This window comes from Lycium ferocissimum, chromosome 3 (genome assembly GCF_029784015.1).
Source record: "Lycium ferocissimum isolate CSIRO_LF1 chromosome 3, AGI_CSIRO_Lferr_CH_V1, whole genome shotgun sequence".
NCBI classification, from domain to species: Eukaryota; Viridiplantae; Streptophyta; class Magnoliopsida; order Solanales; family Solanaceae; genus Lycium; species Lycium ferocissimum.
The window spans coordinates 28,937,781-28,954,283 of NC_081344.1; the positions used below are offsets into that span (position 1 = coordinate 28,937,781).

The 16,503-nt window shown below is 31.9% G+C and overlaps 1 protein-coding gene across 1 annotated transcript in view; it reads right to left on the reverse strand.

Moving 5' to 3' along the window:
* Positions 1-6,383: 6,383 nt before the first annotated feature.
* Positions 6,384-16,503, reverse strand: part of LOC132050152 (uncharacterized) — a 90,043-nt gene continuing 79,923 nt past the window's right edge. The window contains exon 2 of the mRNA XM_059441232.1: positions 6,384-8,562. Coding sequence (XP_059297215.1) covers positions 6,559-8,352 — 1,794 coding nt within the window. The 5' untranslated portion in view covers positions 8,353-8,562 and the 3' untranslated portion in view covers positions 6,384-6,558. The remainder of the gene's footprint in view (positions 8,563-16,503) is intronic.

Genomic DNA, 16,503 nt, shown 5'->3' on the forward strand with positions numbered 1-16,503 from the left:
GATTTGAAAAGGATGAAAAGGTGTTTGTTCCGAAAGGCTTTCATTATATACTCATGTTATGCTATGAGGGCCCAATATGATTATGAGTGCCACGAGAGTCAGAGGGTTCGCTCGGCCCTAGGTAAGGGTCGGGTGCCCATCACGCCCTAACGAAAATTAGGGTGTGACAATACGGGTGACCTCCCAGATGATCATTGTAATCTAGATACAAATATGATTGTTGCTGTGCTAGTTGGTGACATTTCAAAAAGCCCAACGTATCCTATTCGCCTAAGTTTATTTTAATTTTGATAATAATACGATGTTCCTCATTGCTATATGCTGATATTTGAACTTATCCAGGTACCCTATTAAAGATTGTATTACAGCCGTCCTGAAAGTATATCGCAAAACCGTTAGTAGGCGGAAGGCGTATTTTGGGCGTAGGCGTGCACATGAGATAGTTTACGGTAATTGGGAGGGCTATTTCAAGAAGTTACCGAGATACATGACGGCTCTACAACACTTTAATCCTGGTACTGTTGTTGAATGGAAGCTCAAATCGAAGCCTAATGTGCCCCGTAATATTTTTGAGTTTGTGTTTTGGGCATTCAAATCATGCATTGATGGTTTTGCTCATTGTCAGCCAGTAATATCAATAGATGGAACACATGTGTACGGGGTATACGAGCTGCTAATTGCAGCTGGAATGGAAGCAAATGGAGCTATATTCCCTCTAGCTTTTGCAATTGCAGCCAATGAGAGCACTAATACGTGGGGTCTGTTTTTGAACTACTTAAGGCAACACATTATTAAGGATCATATAGGCATATGTGTTAAATCAGATAGAAATGCTGGCATATTGAGCAATATGTTTAATTAATTTGCATGGGTGGCAGCCGCCTTTTGCCTACCATTATTATTGTTTATTGCATTTGAAGGCAAACTTCCAAAAGGCATATCGAAGCCCCGCACTTTGCAATTAGATGTGGGCGGCTGCAACAAAGCATCTAGAGAAGAAGTTTCACCTGCAGATGGAGATTATTAGGCGGGCAGATGAGAAAGCCTTCCACTGGTTGAATATAATTGATAAAGACAAATGGACATTACACCAGGATGAAGGTAGGCGATGGGAAATGCCGACAACAAACAGCTCTGAGTCATTCAATGGCTTGTTGAAACCTGCACGGGGACTATGCGTCACCGCAATGGTGAGAATGACTTTTAAGCAGGTTGTGGAGCGGTTCGTCACTAGATCAAAAGAGGCCAAAGGACTTGCGGTAGACGGTCTAAAATGGATGCCAAAACCATCACAATTGTTCGAGTATCACAAATTTAAGGCTCAGCAACACGACCGGATGGAGTACAACTATGCAGAGCGCATATTTGAACTCACAACAAGTGTGCATCAAAGTAAAGGAGGTAACGTCCACACAATTGTGAGATTCCAAGAACATGTACATGTGGCAAGTGGCAATCATATCACATGTCATGTTCTCATGCCTTCCAGTGTTTTATCACAATGGGAAAGAACGCCTCCACGTAAGTGGCTAAGGAATATAGAGTTGAAAATTATGCAAAAATGTATGCTGGAAGGTTCCACCCACTTGGTAGTGAGAGTTATTGGACACCGGATCTATTTTCCATGGGTGCAAATAAAACATTTATCCGTAAATTCAAAAAGAAAGCAAACTCTCGTATTCCTAATGAAATGGATGTTCCACCAGGGAGATACACTCGAAAATGCTCATTTTGATATTATGTTGGTCAAGATAAGCGTAAGTGTCCCTTACGGCATGGTGGTCAAAATACATCTCGCGGTGGAAGTACCTCTCATGGCGGAGGAAACTTTCGTGATGGTGACACATCTCGCGGTAGTGGCGGAAGATCAACTCAAGGGCATGAATTGATGAATGTATTTTAAGTTTTTTCTTTATTTGATGATTTTATTTTTACTACTTTCGGTTTGTTATTAATGAACAAGTTTAAGTATTTTCATATTGTTATGAATGATACGATTTAATTATTTTGAGATTGGTATGAATGATGCAATTTTGACTAAAAAATAGCACGCTTAAATCTAAACCCTAAAACATAAATAACTTAAAGCTAATGACACCAAGTCTTCAAACAAAAATGAAGTTCAAGCACTTTTCAACCACTAAAACGACAATCCGAAGTTTTGCTTATCCTTGATGTATTGAGCCTACTTTATTAATCGCACAAAAATAAGTAGGGTTCCATATAAAATATTGAAGTTTCGGAGTCCCCAAGCATGATTAATCTATGGCTAAAGTATGTAAAAAAGTGTAAAAAAGATGAGTTTAACCAAAAGAAAAAAAAAAAAGGAGGGGGGAGGGGGGTTGTGGGTCTTTAACGCAGTAAATTACTGCGTTAAAGGTAGTATGTTAACTTATTTTTTTGTTGGGATATTTTGGTTCAAATGGTCTTTTTTGGGGTCATTTTGGTTCCGGACTCTCTAGTTGCTACCACAAAATTCCTCTGATTTATTGCTTTCGTAATTTATTGCATGCAAAATATTTGGACTAAATACTCTAAGCACTTAGACAGCCAAGAAAATTTTAAATAAGCATATAAAAACAAATAAATCAATATCCAATCATAAACAAAGACACTACTTAAGACTGAAAAAAGCATAATGGAGACTCAATGCAAGTACTGTATCTTAGAGAAAAAGTGAGAATTCACGGATGAAGCCTGAAGGAGATGAATTATGGCGCATCAGAGACCTTTTATAGAGACCAAAGGTGCATAAATTTATTTCCAACATCACGTATTACTAACTTTTTCATTTCCATATATGTTATATTATATATAAATCAAATAAGGAAAAATTAGAAATTAAAATTTAGTTGATCTCAAAGTCCTAAATTTTAGGTGCTTAATTCAAATAAGGAAAGGTTTAATAATCAAATTTTAATGGATTTTTAATCCTAAATATTAGATAATTATTAAATGATAATCTTGTCTATTGTAGACTCTTTTAATGAAGGACAAAAAGCTTAAACAATATTTCTAAGGCCATTCGTGCTTCTAATATAACTAGATTCTATGGTCATGCAAAACGAAATTGTTAGCATTGAATTATAGTGTTAAAATTATTGTTTCAGATAAAATACTCTCTCCATCTCAAATTGTTTGTTGCTTTTTTGTTTTACACGCCCGTCAAAAAATATTAATCAGGAGGGATTTTGACTTCTTTATCCTTATTTATGTCTAAGTTTAATATCTCTCCATTAAATATTTATTCTATTTATGTGTCATTTCCATTAATGACACAATTCTACTAAGGGTGAAATGGTGGAAAAAAAAATTAATTGCGCCTTGAACTTCTAAAACGATAAGTAATTTGAGACAATTATTTTTAGTAACCACGACAGATAATTTGAGACTGGGGGAGTATTTATTAAGATTTTTATAAGTTTTTACATATATATTTATACTCCGTATCCAAAGTTATAAATTCATATGAACCCATAACCAAAAGGTTACATCTGCCTCTGCAGCTTCTACATTTTACCTTCGACTCTCTATAACTAATGAAATCTTTTATGTTTTTAAACATTAATATTACATTGATATTTAGACTAAGCTATATATAATATAAAGCTAGGCATAGACAAAGTGATGTGACACCTCTCTATGGCCTAGAAAAGTATTTATCTTTTTTCTCCTTTTTTTGACCTAGCTATTCTCTAATTATAAAAATAGAAAACTCCAATTATCTCTTAATTATTGTGCTTAATAATAGACAACTGAAAAGACTTATTGGATTTAATATGACAGACACTTAATACCAATTTTATTACAATTAGCCAATGTACGGTACTTTTGAAATTCTTATTGCGCAGTGTAACTTACAAATTCCCACCACGTTTCACCAATTAAAAGTGGCATTTATTCGTCTTAATTAAAATTCTATTGAAAGTGCCATTTATTTGTATTAAAAATTTATATTAAGAGGTGCATATATTTAATCATATTAAAGTATTAATGAAGCCTCTATTTATAATTAGAATGCTAAAAGAATAGTTTCTGGCCGGTTGAGTTGCTTGAGCGCGGCAAGTTCTCATTTCTTCCTCTCTTTCCCCCCCCCCCCCCCCCCCCCCCCCCCCCCCCCCACCTTTTTTTTCTTCATCTAATCTCTCCTTTTTGACATAAAATATTAATTCTGTTGAATATATGTTATTTGATTTTTACGACTATGATACAGCCACATGCAGCTACAAGGATTGCTTAGATTTAGAATTCACTTTGTCTTTCTTAAAACAGGTATGACATTTCCTGTTATCTTCTTTCTTTCTCTTGCCTTTTTTTCTCTTAATTTTCTTTACACTTTATTTTAGGAAGGGTCATCCTTTGACATTTCTTAGACCTTTTCGTATTTCAAGCTAAATTCATGTTAATATTTAATTTAATATTTTGGTTAAAGCACTTCTAATTAGGTTGTGAGAAATTGTTAAATCCTTATCTTTACTCAAAGGCTTGAGGTAATAGTTTAGAGATGGCTCCTCAACGATATAATGTCAAAATTATTTCATGGAAATTTTCTTCCATTTTACTTGTGTTCAACGGATTCTCACACATTCTTTGATAATTAATACTTAGGGACGTGTAGATTTCATATCTATTAGTATACCGCAGGTACTCTAATTTGATCGAGGGAGAAATACGAGGTTTTTCGGTGTGCGATCAAAGTACTGATTTGTATTCTTTCAATTCTATTATTAAGAGTCGAGATGACCCTTTTCTATATTTACTTGAAGGAAAAAAAAAAAAAACAGAAGATTGCTCTGATGAATTAGCAATGCGATTAGTTTGACTCAGGCTTGATGCACTTAGTTCCTTTATGAGGAAGCTGAAATAAAAATTAGCTTGTGATTCTTGGGAAAGTTAATGTCATGTGCATTACATATTATTTAGGAAAAGGCAATAATGTAGCCTGTAATTCTTGAGGAAGTTAATGTTATTTGCACTACTTATTATTTTCGGTAATATTGGATTGGACATATTTAGTAGGCGTTTGGAAATTAAAATAGTGATGTTTGAAAAAAGTTGAATAGACTATATGAAAATCAGAGTTATGTTTGGACATACGTTTAAACTGAAAAAAAAAGTTTAAATTTTGTGAGTGAAAAAAAATTCAGTTAAAAAACTTTTCAAATTCCTAATTCATCTGTAATTTTTTTTTTTCACTCTATCCAGACTAATGTCCAAACATTATGTTGAATTTCTATAACATTTTTTTTTTTATGTAAATCGTTATTTCTTTTCCCTCCTTTTCTCCCCTATTACAAGCTGAATCTAGCTTATATGCTTTGGTATCAAATATGTGAAGAGACCTATGACATTTACATTTCCCTTTTGTTTTTCCTATGTTTTATTTATTCATTTATTTTTAGCTTTGTTCCCTTTCTTTTTCCCTTTTTTTTTTTACTGTATCTGTATAGATGTCCACATTACTTCTATTGGGAAGGTTAGAAATAATTTGTGGCAGACATGCATATAAATCAAGAAATTAAGATATCAAATATATCAAAGAGAGAGAGATGAAGATGAGCGCCCAAATTTAGAAGGTTTAATAAAAGTGTGAGTCATACGGTCGTCATCGGAGAATATAAAGGAAATAAAAGAAATAATAAGTATTGTCAATAGAAAATATATATAGTTTGGATGTCAAAAAACATTGTACAAAAATAGCAATTCAAGATAATAAGAACGTTGATTTTGAGTGATTTATAATATGTAGCAGTATAAGATTAATTATTTCTCTGATCATATGATTTACTATTATTCGAGTGAATTCACATTTTTAATTTAATTCTAATAAAATTAATGAATTAAAAATTATGTTTCTACTTTCTTAATCGCGCGAAACGCGGAAAGATTCACTAGTAAATAGTATAAAGATCGTCAACATTTTGAAAGTTTTTTAATTCGATCAATATTTCACATTTTATTATCCGTCTTTTGATAACCTTTACACGCTTTTCTAGTTCTCCATTTAATGGACACCATGGAAACAGCTTTCTTGATAATCAGACTTCTTGACCAAAAAGGAATTATATCCTAAAGTGCAACAAATTGGGAACACCTGATCTCAGAGTCTCCTTTTTCGAATAACCAACCCCCTGTAGAGAAATATAGCAGAAGAAAAGTAAATCGGAGAGACCTTCTGCTAGCCCAAGATCGTTAACTAAGATCGGAAGATTCAACTAAAGAAGAGGAAGCTATGGAAAGGAAAAGTTTACTTGAATTGGCTTGAAGTGGATTGTGTTGGGTTAACTTGGCTTGGTTACAAATGACTAAGGTCACCCCTATTTATAGTTGTGTAGGGATGATTCTAGACATGATCCTATTTAAAACGATCTAGACAATTCTATCCTCTTCTACAAATATCTAAGATTCTAGAGCATCTAGATTTTTCTTAAGTAAACTAAATATCTAAGATATTCCAATATAACCTTCTAGATTATCTTCTAAATATCTATGTTATTTATTCTTCCAAACAATTAACTTTAATATTTCACACTCCCCCTTAAAGTAATTTTTTGGAAGCTATCCTGAACTTGTCGCAGAAGAACTCAGACGAAGCTTTTGGACGTGCCTTGGTGAAGATCTCAGCAATGTTTTCCCGACACTTCTTCCTTCTTTAAATGATGATGGTTTTCCGCTGATAATTGGGCCTGCAAAGAAGCATGAATACGTACCGGCAAACTTTTCATCTTTGTAGCGAGCTAGCTTAACAATATTTCTTTTTGGCCTTTGTGAACCACGTGAATCATCTCCATGCCGAGTTTTACATTCTTGAGTTTCTAGACTCCCCCTTTTTCTTAGCTCCTTGACAATTGTGTTATCCGGAGAAACACCTGAGTCGGTGATGATCTGACCATTAATTTCCTGTGAAGACTCAGCACTATCGTAGCATCCACCACCAGATTCCTTTTTCAGCTCCTCAATGAACTGTTTGTCAGCTTCAGAGGATCCGAGAACCATATTATCTTTCTCTCCATATGAAATTGAGCCTTCAAGGTCAACCTCTTCATTTATTTGACCGTCAGCTTCTCCATCTGCTTCCAGTATTTCATCTGAGCTAGTGATTGACTCTGATATGGCAGAAGATTGACTAGAGACTTCAACTTCCACTACAACTCCCTCAATGCTTTCTCTAGAATGGTCATCATTGTCATATATAGTTTCAGAAACTTCATGCTCAGGATCTACTTCAACATCCTCCACGTCCAGATTTTTGTTACCAATTTCAGGATCTGCTTCGTTGATTTCCTCGGTGGCAGCTGCCACGTCACTAATCTGAATGTCTTCAGAATCTTCTTGCTTTTTGTTGATGACACCAATGCGTTCTTTCTCCACTTGATGGGCTGTATTATCTCCTGAATCCACGATCCGGTCTTTTTCGAAATTAAGGGAAGCCAAGGCGTCTACTGCTGGAGTCTTAGCTACAAAGCACCTTCCCCAGTCTTCTTCTTCTTCAGGAGCTTTCTCGGTTTGTGCCATGTTGCTTTCTTTGGCTCGGCAAAATCTTTTTATGTGTCCTACTTCACCACATCGGTAACATTTAATAGACTTCTTACCATAATGATTAGAAGAATCCTCCTTCTGTCTTGACGAGCTTGAACCCTTATGGAATTGAGAATGTGTCATATCTCTTGAGCCACTTCGCTCTTGTATTTCTTTAAAATTCCTCTTGTTAGCAACAAGAGCATTTCCATCCCATTCTTTGATAGACACCCTGGCCATCTGTTTGGCTAGTAGCTCCTGTGATGATAAAAGATTCTCAAACTCCTCCAAAGATGGTTGTTGAGCCCATCCTTGAAATGATGTAACAAAAGGAATATATTCTTTCTTCAAACCACGAATGATAGTTCTTCTCATTCGTGCTTCAGAGATAGCCTCATCCGGATTTAATAATGAGATCTCTGAACATAAGTTCTTAATCTTCAAAAAATATTCGGCAATAGAAAGATTACCTTGAATGGTGTTAGCCAATTCATTCTCCAAGATCTGTAGCCGCGCTTCATCCTTCTTATTGAACAGCCGATCGAGGGTCCTCCATATCTCATGAGCTGATTTGCACCTAATAATATGATCAAACAAGTTGTGAGAAATGGACCTCTTTAGGATGAATTCCGCCTTTGCATTAATCTGCTTCCACTTCTTGCATGCGTCGCTATTTTCGGGTCCGTCAATAGGAGGACTTGTGTAACTATCATTAACAACATCCCACAAATCCTCTCCCACAAGGTATGACTCCATACATGTTTTCCATACCTTGTAATTGGACTGATGCAACAACTCCATCCCCAGTCCATTAACACGGCCGCTTAAATCCATTTAGAGAAACCAGTTGAATTTACCTCTAACTCGATCTTGAAATAAAATCCAGAAGCCAACTACGGCTATGGCTCTGATACCATGTAGAGAAATATAGCAGAAGAAAAGTAAATCGGAGAGACCTTCTGCTAGCCCAAGATCGTTAACTAAGATCGGAAGATTCAACTAAAGAAGAGGAAGCTATGGAAAGGAAAAGTTTACTTGAATTGGCTTGAAGTGGATTGTGTTGGGTTAACTTGGCTTGGTTACAAATGACTAAGGTCACCCCTATTTATAGTTGTGTAGGGATGATTCTAGACATGATCCTATTTAAAAAGATCTAGACAATTCTATCCTCTTCTATAAATATCTAAGATTCTAGAGCATCTAGATTTTTCTTAAGTAAACTAAATATCTAAGATATTCCAATATAACCTTCTAGATTATCTTCTAAATATCTATGTTATTTATTCTTCCAAACAATTAACATTAATATTTCACACCCCCAGCGGTAGACGTCAATTGGAAATAGTCTAATTTATAAAAGATTTGGACTCTACGATAATTGAAACGTTTTTTACGTTTTTAGACACTAGTATTTGTACCCGCGCGATGCGACGGCAGGTATCAAATGAAACTAATGATAGAAAATTATTATTTTATTTGTTTGACATAATTAAAAAATTATTATAGATCATTGACATGTTTAATTAAATTTGTGAAAATTAAATTATAATTTTACCTATTTGAACACATTTGACTATATTAATTTATCAAAAATTCAAATCTTGCTATAATCTTGTTCATCATGCAATCCTGATTAATTATTGGTCCATGACATAGAAAAGATCATATCATTACAAAAGAAAAGGTTTATTTGACACAACTATGGTTAAGTAACTCACTCTAAATGTGATTTTGAAAGCAAAAGAATTTATGAATGCTATGTTTTAGAGTTATCCACATTAGAAATTAATTTATATTCTCAATTGCTTAATGTTGTACTTAAATATATTTATATCTGATATTTTTAATTTTGGTTCTATTTATTAAGTCGTTCGTTATACGGTCCTATTCACAATATAACTTTTTCATTATAATATAATTTAAAATATTTTTTATTTCAAATACTAATAATGCTATGCTCTCATAAGTACCTTGTTAAAAGTACTAATGAAGACATTTTGAGTGAAGTATGAGCAATAAATCATTCCCCCATTTATTTTTACCATTTTATGAATAAATAATATAATCTATTCCCCCATCCAATTTGCATGATCTCCCAAAAGTCTTCTCAAAAATCTCAATTCTCAAGTGATGTGATGGTTATCTTATCTTGAAACATATGTTGAGTGATTAAGCAGCCTTTGTCAATTACTACTTAGTAGATTAACATATGTAACTTCATTTTAAAATGGTGGAGAAAGAAAATAATAGAAGTCAAACAATAATTCACTCAACAAATTAACCTTTAATGCCATGAAGGGAGCAATAAATTTAAAAATAGCATTACAGAGCAAAAAATATAGGCCTTTAAAGATATAAAACTAATTCGCTAATATTTTAGGAGGTTAAGAGTGCTTTTTTTTCTTTTCAAAAAGTACTTATTTTTAATAAATGTGATGTTTGACCGAGCTTTTGAGAGAAAATAAGTGATTTTCAAGACTATTGGAAACTGTTTTTCAGAAGTTTTAAAAGTAGTTTTTCCCCAAAAGTACTTCTTTATAAAAGTACTTTTAAAAGCTTGGCTAGACACTAATTGATGCTCAAAAATATTTTTCAAATTAATTAGTCAAATACAAATTGTTTCACACCGAAAGTATTTTTTTTTAAATGCACTTTCTAAAATAAACCGAATTTAGAAGCCTGCTAAACAACTAAATGTCATTTGCCGATACTTTCTCAAGAACCGAAACTATACATCCTAAAACAACATTGGCGCAAGTAACCTAAGTTTCAAATCTTGCAATGATCAACCTTATGTATTGCATTCTATTGATGACCGACCTATAATTTATCAAAAGTTTTACATTGTTTCAAAAATATTTATTTAAAATTTTAGTTAAGTAATTAATTTTATTACGGTTTAGAAAGTAATTAAGCAAAGAGTTACTGAGTGTTATGTTCTAGAATTTCATGTTCACTCATTTTTTATCACTCAAATCATGTTTTATTTAGTTGGTTGTTTAGTTCTTTATTTGTACATAACTTATACTCCATATATGGTTTGACCAACTTTTCAGGAATTGTTTTTTTTTTTTTTTTTTTTTTTTTGGAAAATAGCAATTTGTATTTAATTAATCAACACTTTTGCTAGTGTTTATGGAGAAAAACTATTTTTTTAGCTTCTAAAAAGCTGTTCTTGTTACTAAATATATATTCAAAAGCATTTATATTTTTTTATCATATAAAATAAAAAGTTACATTCTTCTCAAACTTGTACAACATAAAATTTGAGTTTTAATTTTAATTGTTCTAAAATCTACAGATATTCTCAGTAATTTTTTTGTATTAGATGCAATTAGCAATTAACCACGAAAGGCTCAATGTTTTTCCTCCCCGCATTAACCTACGAATATTTATTTAAGTTGGTGTTAAATCAAAAAATTGGATAATACACATGTTTATCTCGTTGTGCTAAATTTCACCAGTCAAAATATATGCATTTGTAAGAAAGCGTTATATTTTGTTTCTATACCAACCGAATAGATTGATAGTCAGCCTAAACTTCAATAAAATTAGTTTACGATACTATACTTGTATCAGATACTTCAATAAAATTAGTTTACGATACTATACTTGAATCAGATAATTGTAATAAATTTTAAAAACTTTTTAAAGAATAATGATGCAAATAATTCTTTGTAGAAGATTATTTATCCATTTAAAAATAGATAATCCATTATTCCAGACCAAGCTCAACAAACATCCAGAATATAAATATTTATCATTTGATATCTTATTTGAAAAAGAAGTTAAACATCGACAAACAATTAAAAAATGGTCATTCTGAGGTCGTCCTATTTTGAGCTTAAACTCTTATAGATTAGCTAAATTAACCACACTCAATTCCAATTCTTATTATCATTCAATGCAATTTAGAAAATTAAGTACACTCAATTCAATTTGTTTTTACTGCAATGCTCACTAGTTATGTATCTGAGCTTGGAAGTATAATACAATCTTTACTCAAGTGTGATTCCTAAAATTTTATCAAAGAAGATCATTATCTGCGTGAAGAATTTGCGTCTTTCATCTTATATATTTTTTTCACGCAAAAATAATAATAGACAATCAGTTAAAGTGAACGCTATCTTTAATCAGAATACTGCTCATTCAACATTAGTAAATTACCTGTTAAAGTATTGAAACTGAAAAACTTTGTAAATTTACCATATGAATAACCACCACCATTTCTTGATTCAAAAGTCACAATTCATAAGCTTCATCCTTTGCTTTATGAATCTGCAATAAATGAAGATATAGTAGTCAGCATTGGTGATCTTATAAACTATGAATCGAACAATTTATAACGAAAACACGATAAGTTACCTATACTCGTCTAAAACTCATTATAGAATTGCAAATGAAGCAACTAATTGCTGCAATTTCTTGAGCAAAGAAAATGCATAATAAACCAATAAACCTATAAAAATTGACATTTTAACAATTCAAAATAACACCAAAATGAGAACCACTTTTACATTCGTAGACCAAAATACAGATGGAGGAAACTAAACTTCTCATTTTTCTAAACTTTCTTATGAGAATTTCTAATTGAGAATTTTATATCGTATCTTCAGATATAAAATTCTTAAGCAAAGAAGATTTAATTTTTCCATGAGTATTTTTTTTGCCATTCACTCCCCCTCTTTATATAGCACTCGCTTGGAGTTTTGCCTTTCCAGTTCAAAAGTTTTGATTTGATTTATTTTTGAATTCAAAATGTTTACCCAATAGAAATTTACGGATTCTATCTTTATGTTTATCTTAAATAATTAGTTAACAGTAGTAGTAGACTGGAGTAGGATCATATATATGTGGTTAATATCTCCATCTTTATATATATATATATATATATATATATATATATATATATATATATATATATATATATATATGTATATGTATATATATATATATATATATATATATATTCTTTAAATTAACAAAGAAAAAATAAAATACAGCCATACGGGTATAAGAATGTCCCGCCGGCAGTTTTTTTCCAACTTACTTTTGTTTAATATCACTTTTTCTTGTTCATAACAAACTAATTAGTTTAACTCTATATATATTATGTTTTTTAAATTAGTTGAGATAAGATAGTAACACTTATTTTTTATAAAAATGTGTATCTTTGAAACCAAATTCAAAAAATTCTATCAGCCAAAACAAATTTAAATAAGCTTGATGTATTTAAGCTTAGATAAGCTTTATTGTTGAAATTTTCAGATTTATCTTTTTATTTAATTTATATTTTTACTATTTCATTCAATTTCAAAAACGTTATTACAATTTCAATTAACTTTGTCTTAAAATTGTCAAGTCGCTTGCTATTAGCTTGCCACTTGGATTAACTACGTTGCTTGTACCTATCCTATTTTATATATATACTAGTATTTGTACCGCGCGATGCACGGTCAATATTAAAAAAATTAATAATAATAAATTATTATCATATTTGTTTGAGCACATTAAATCTAATTATTTTAACAAAATTTTAATTGTAATTTTGCTTCCTATGTAATATACCCAAAAACTAAAAATATATGAAATTGAACAAAGGATACTTACGCGTACTGACAAACCTAATATATAAATGATGAATCACTAAATCATAATTTATTAATACATATTCACACCTCAGCCAAGTTCATGACAAAATAATAAAATAATATGAATTAGTGTAAACATTGGGCGTAAATATATTTTCACTATAAAACACTAACTTATCAACTACGTAATACTGAAATTTCTTTAATTACTTTAAAGAGTTACTTAGCAGCTCATATCCTTTTGCTGAAATAGACCTTCCTTTTTAATATGTTCTAGTGGTAAAAAGGAGGATTTATCTTGAATTTCTAATATTACATACTATTTAAATTGAATGTAGAAGAAAATTCGAATCATACCCATTCATTCAGTTAAGTCTTGATACTGCTAAATCCTTTTGCTTTTTAGGACGGTGTCTAGTATTTGCTATCTCTGATATAGCTTGACTAAATTCCTTTTCACTTCCTTGATGTATTGCTTAAGCTTAATAATTTCAATTTATGAAAAAGCAAAACGACCTAAATCTCACCCTTAACTCAAATTGATAAATCAGTCAATGCTTCTAGTAACCACAATTTAATCTCTTTACATGCACATTAAGGAAATTCAGATTTTGTCCAAATTGATGCTCACATGAAACCAATTCAAGCATGTATGATATAAAAGTAATCAACAAACTAGACACCTCATCATCAAAATAGAATAAAATACAACTGCAAACTTTGACAAATTCACAATCATATATATTGGGATTACTATTTTTCCAACTCGTTTGGCAGTTCTAAGTTGGACTACAGCCGAAAAAAAAAAAAAAAAAGAAGCAAGAATGTAAAAGTATCAAGCAATCGAATATAAAGTACAATGTAAGTGAAATTAACAAATCATAGTTCATGAAAAATATTTCTGTTACTTATTTTGCTTTATAGTTTGTCATTAGATTTTAAAAACTTTCTTATTACCTATTTTATATATATAAATCAATATAACTTTTTCTTACTCAGGAAATTTTGGTAGATATTGCTATATTGTAATACATATTTGCTGCACAAAAGAAAAGAAAAGATATTACTCCTAGTAACAGTTTCATAAGATATATTTCACTAGTAAATTTAACCGCGCTTCGCACGGTCGTGTAAAGCATCATTGATTTTAAGAAATAATTATCAACATAATAAATTTTTTCGTAAATTTATTCGAGATATAAGTGATAATTTTTCACAAATATACATCCAAAATTACAAATATAAATATTTTCGGCTACAACAGTAATTTTATCTGCCGTTTGCATGGTCGCGTTAAGCATCAATGAATTTACTAAATAATATCAACAATGTAAATTCTTTTGTAAATTTATCCGATAGATAAGTGATAATTTTTCACATATATGCATCCAAAATTACAAATATAAATATTTTCATTTACAATTCTGTCTTATAATAATACATAGTACACAGTTTTACGAAGATGATTTTTAGGAATTTCAGTCTATACTAATATTTTTTTGTGCAGTCCGTTATATTTTTCTTTTATATGAATTTTGAATATATATGCTCCTAAACAAAAAAAATATTAGAATGACCTAAATGTAGTAAAATAGAATCCCAAAAAGGAAATGAAACCTTTCTCTTTTTTTTCTTTCTTTTTCTTTATACATCTCTTTTCCATTTCAATCAATACCGTTGACATCTTCGTTTCTTACCCAAAACTTCCACTTAAATCAGAAGACAACACGCCCCTTATTCTCCTCATAACATTTTAAGAATACCTCAATTTTGTTATCCTTAAATAATATTCCCTACCATTAGAACAACACATTAATATTCTCTATAAATTTAAGGAGACTATATATGGAATAAACTAACACTATATATGGAACGAACTAAATGAATCATTATTTGCTAATTAAACTCTATTTTCAGCCATATTGTATGGGATCTTTCCTTTCCCTCCCACGCCCTTATTCCCCTTTGTTTGTTTCATTTTCCTTTTCCTTCTGTTTCCCCATAACTATGTTTTCATTATCTCCTAATTGGAAAATGCATCAAATTCGTTGCAGCTGCAGGCCAAAACTTTTTGCAAAAGTTCTAATTCCTACTTCCTTTCTTTTTCTTGCTTCGCCCAATTTATCAATGAGATTTTAAATGCTTGACAGAAGCCTTGGACCTCCTTTTGTTATGTCCATATGACTGATGTTTGGTGTCTTGAAGAATGAAGAGTTAGTCATATAATCTAGTGTGTTGGTTGACTCAATAGGAGCACAAGATAAAAGCAGTATTGATGCTTTGAAAGTAGAAAATGGCCTTGGTCCCCTGACCAAAAAATGTTGTGCTCAAGCTCAAATTACTATTACTATAGCTATACTTTCTAAAGTTTATACTCAAGTCATACAAAGTCTCATAAGTTAGAGTCACTTGTCATTGCCTTCATCGGATTTTGTTAATAATAAAAAGAAGCAGAACTCTATTGACCTTCTCAACAGGAATAGAAATGTAACCACATAAAATTACCTCTTTATCGTCTTTGGAATCATGGCAACATAAGGAAAATTCTTCAACTCAGAGGCCTTTCCTCTAGGAAGGGCCATAAAACTTGTGGAAAATTGTCAACCCCGCCACGTAAATAATTAGTTGTTGACAGAATGTTTTCAGCAACAACTAAATAAGATAAAGGAATATATATTTGTAGATGACTAATGAGACGTGGATTTTAGGGCTTTTTACATCCACTACGTATACTTTGTGAGTAGTCTTTTAGTCTTTTCAAGTGTTTGTTCTTGTTTTCATCTGTTTTCATGAGTTTTTTAGGTTTTGTGAGTCGAGGACCAAAGAGGGACAAAATGGAACAAAAAGAGCAAAAGAACATAAAGATGAGGCGATTATGCGGCACCGCAAAGTGGAATTGCGGCCGCATCTGTTGCACAGAAAAATGGTAGTCAGCTAAGAAAAGATCACCCAGTTGTGACGAGGATGCGTCACCGCAACTTCGGAGTTGTGGTCGCATATTGGAAGCTCAAACACTCAGTGAGCCAAGCTACATGCCTGAAGTTGCGACGCAGATGCGGCACCGCAAACTCAAGTTGCAACCGCATCTTCGGAAGAGCTGTGAGGACTTGCTGAGTGTTCTGCGGTAGCAAACACATGTTGAGACCGCAAACTTGCAGCGCAACTGCCACATTTGTCCGAAATTTGACTTTTTGTCCTCCCTCTATAAATAATTGTACCTAGCGCTCTGTGCACATTATTGAATATTCCACACTTTTTACTTTTCAGTTGTCATTTAGCATTGAGGGAGCTTTGAATATCATTTATTGTGGAAGCTTTTAAGAAGATTATCCATCTTTTTGTCATCTTCTCCATTAACGCTATTGTAAGCTCATGAATATTCTCTTTGCTACTA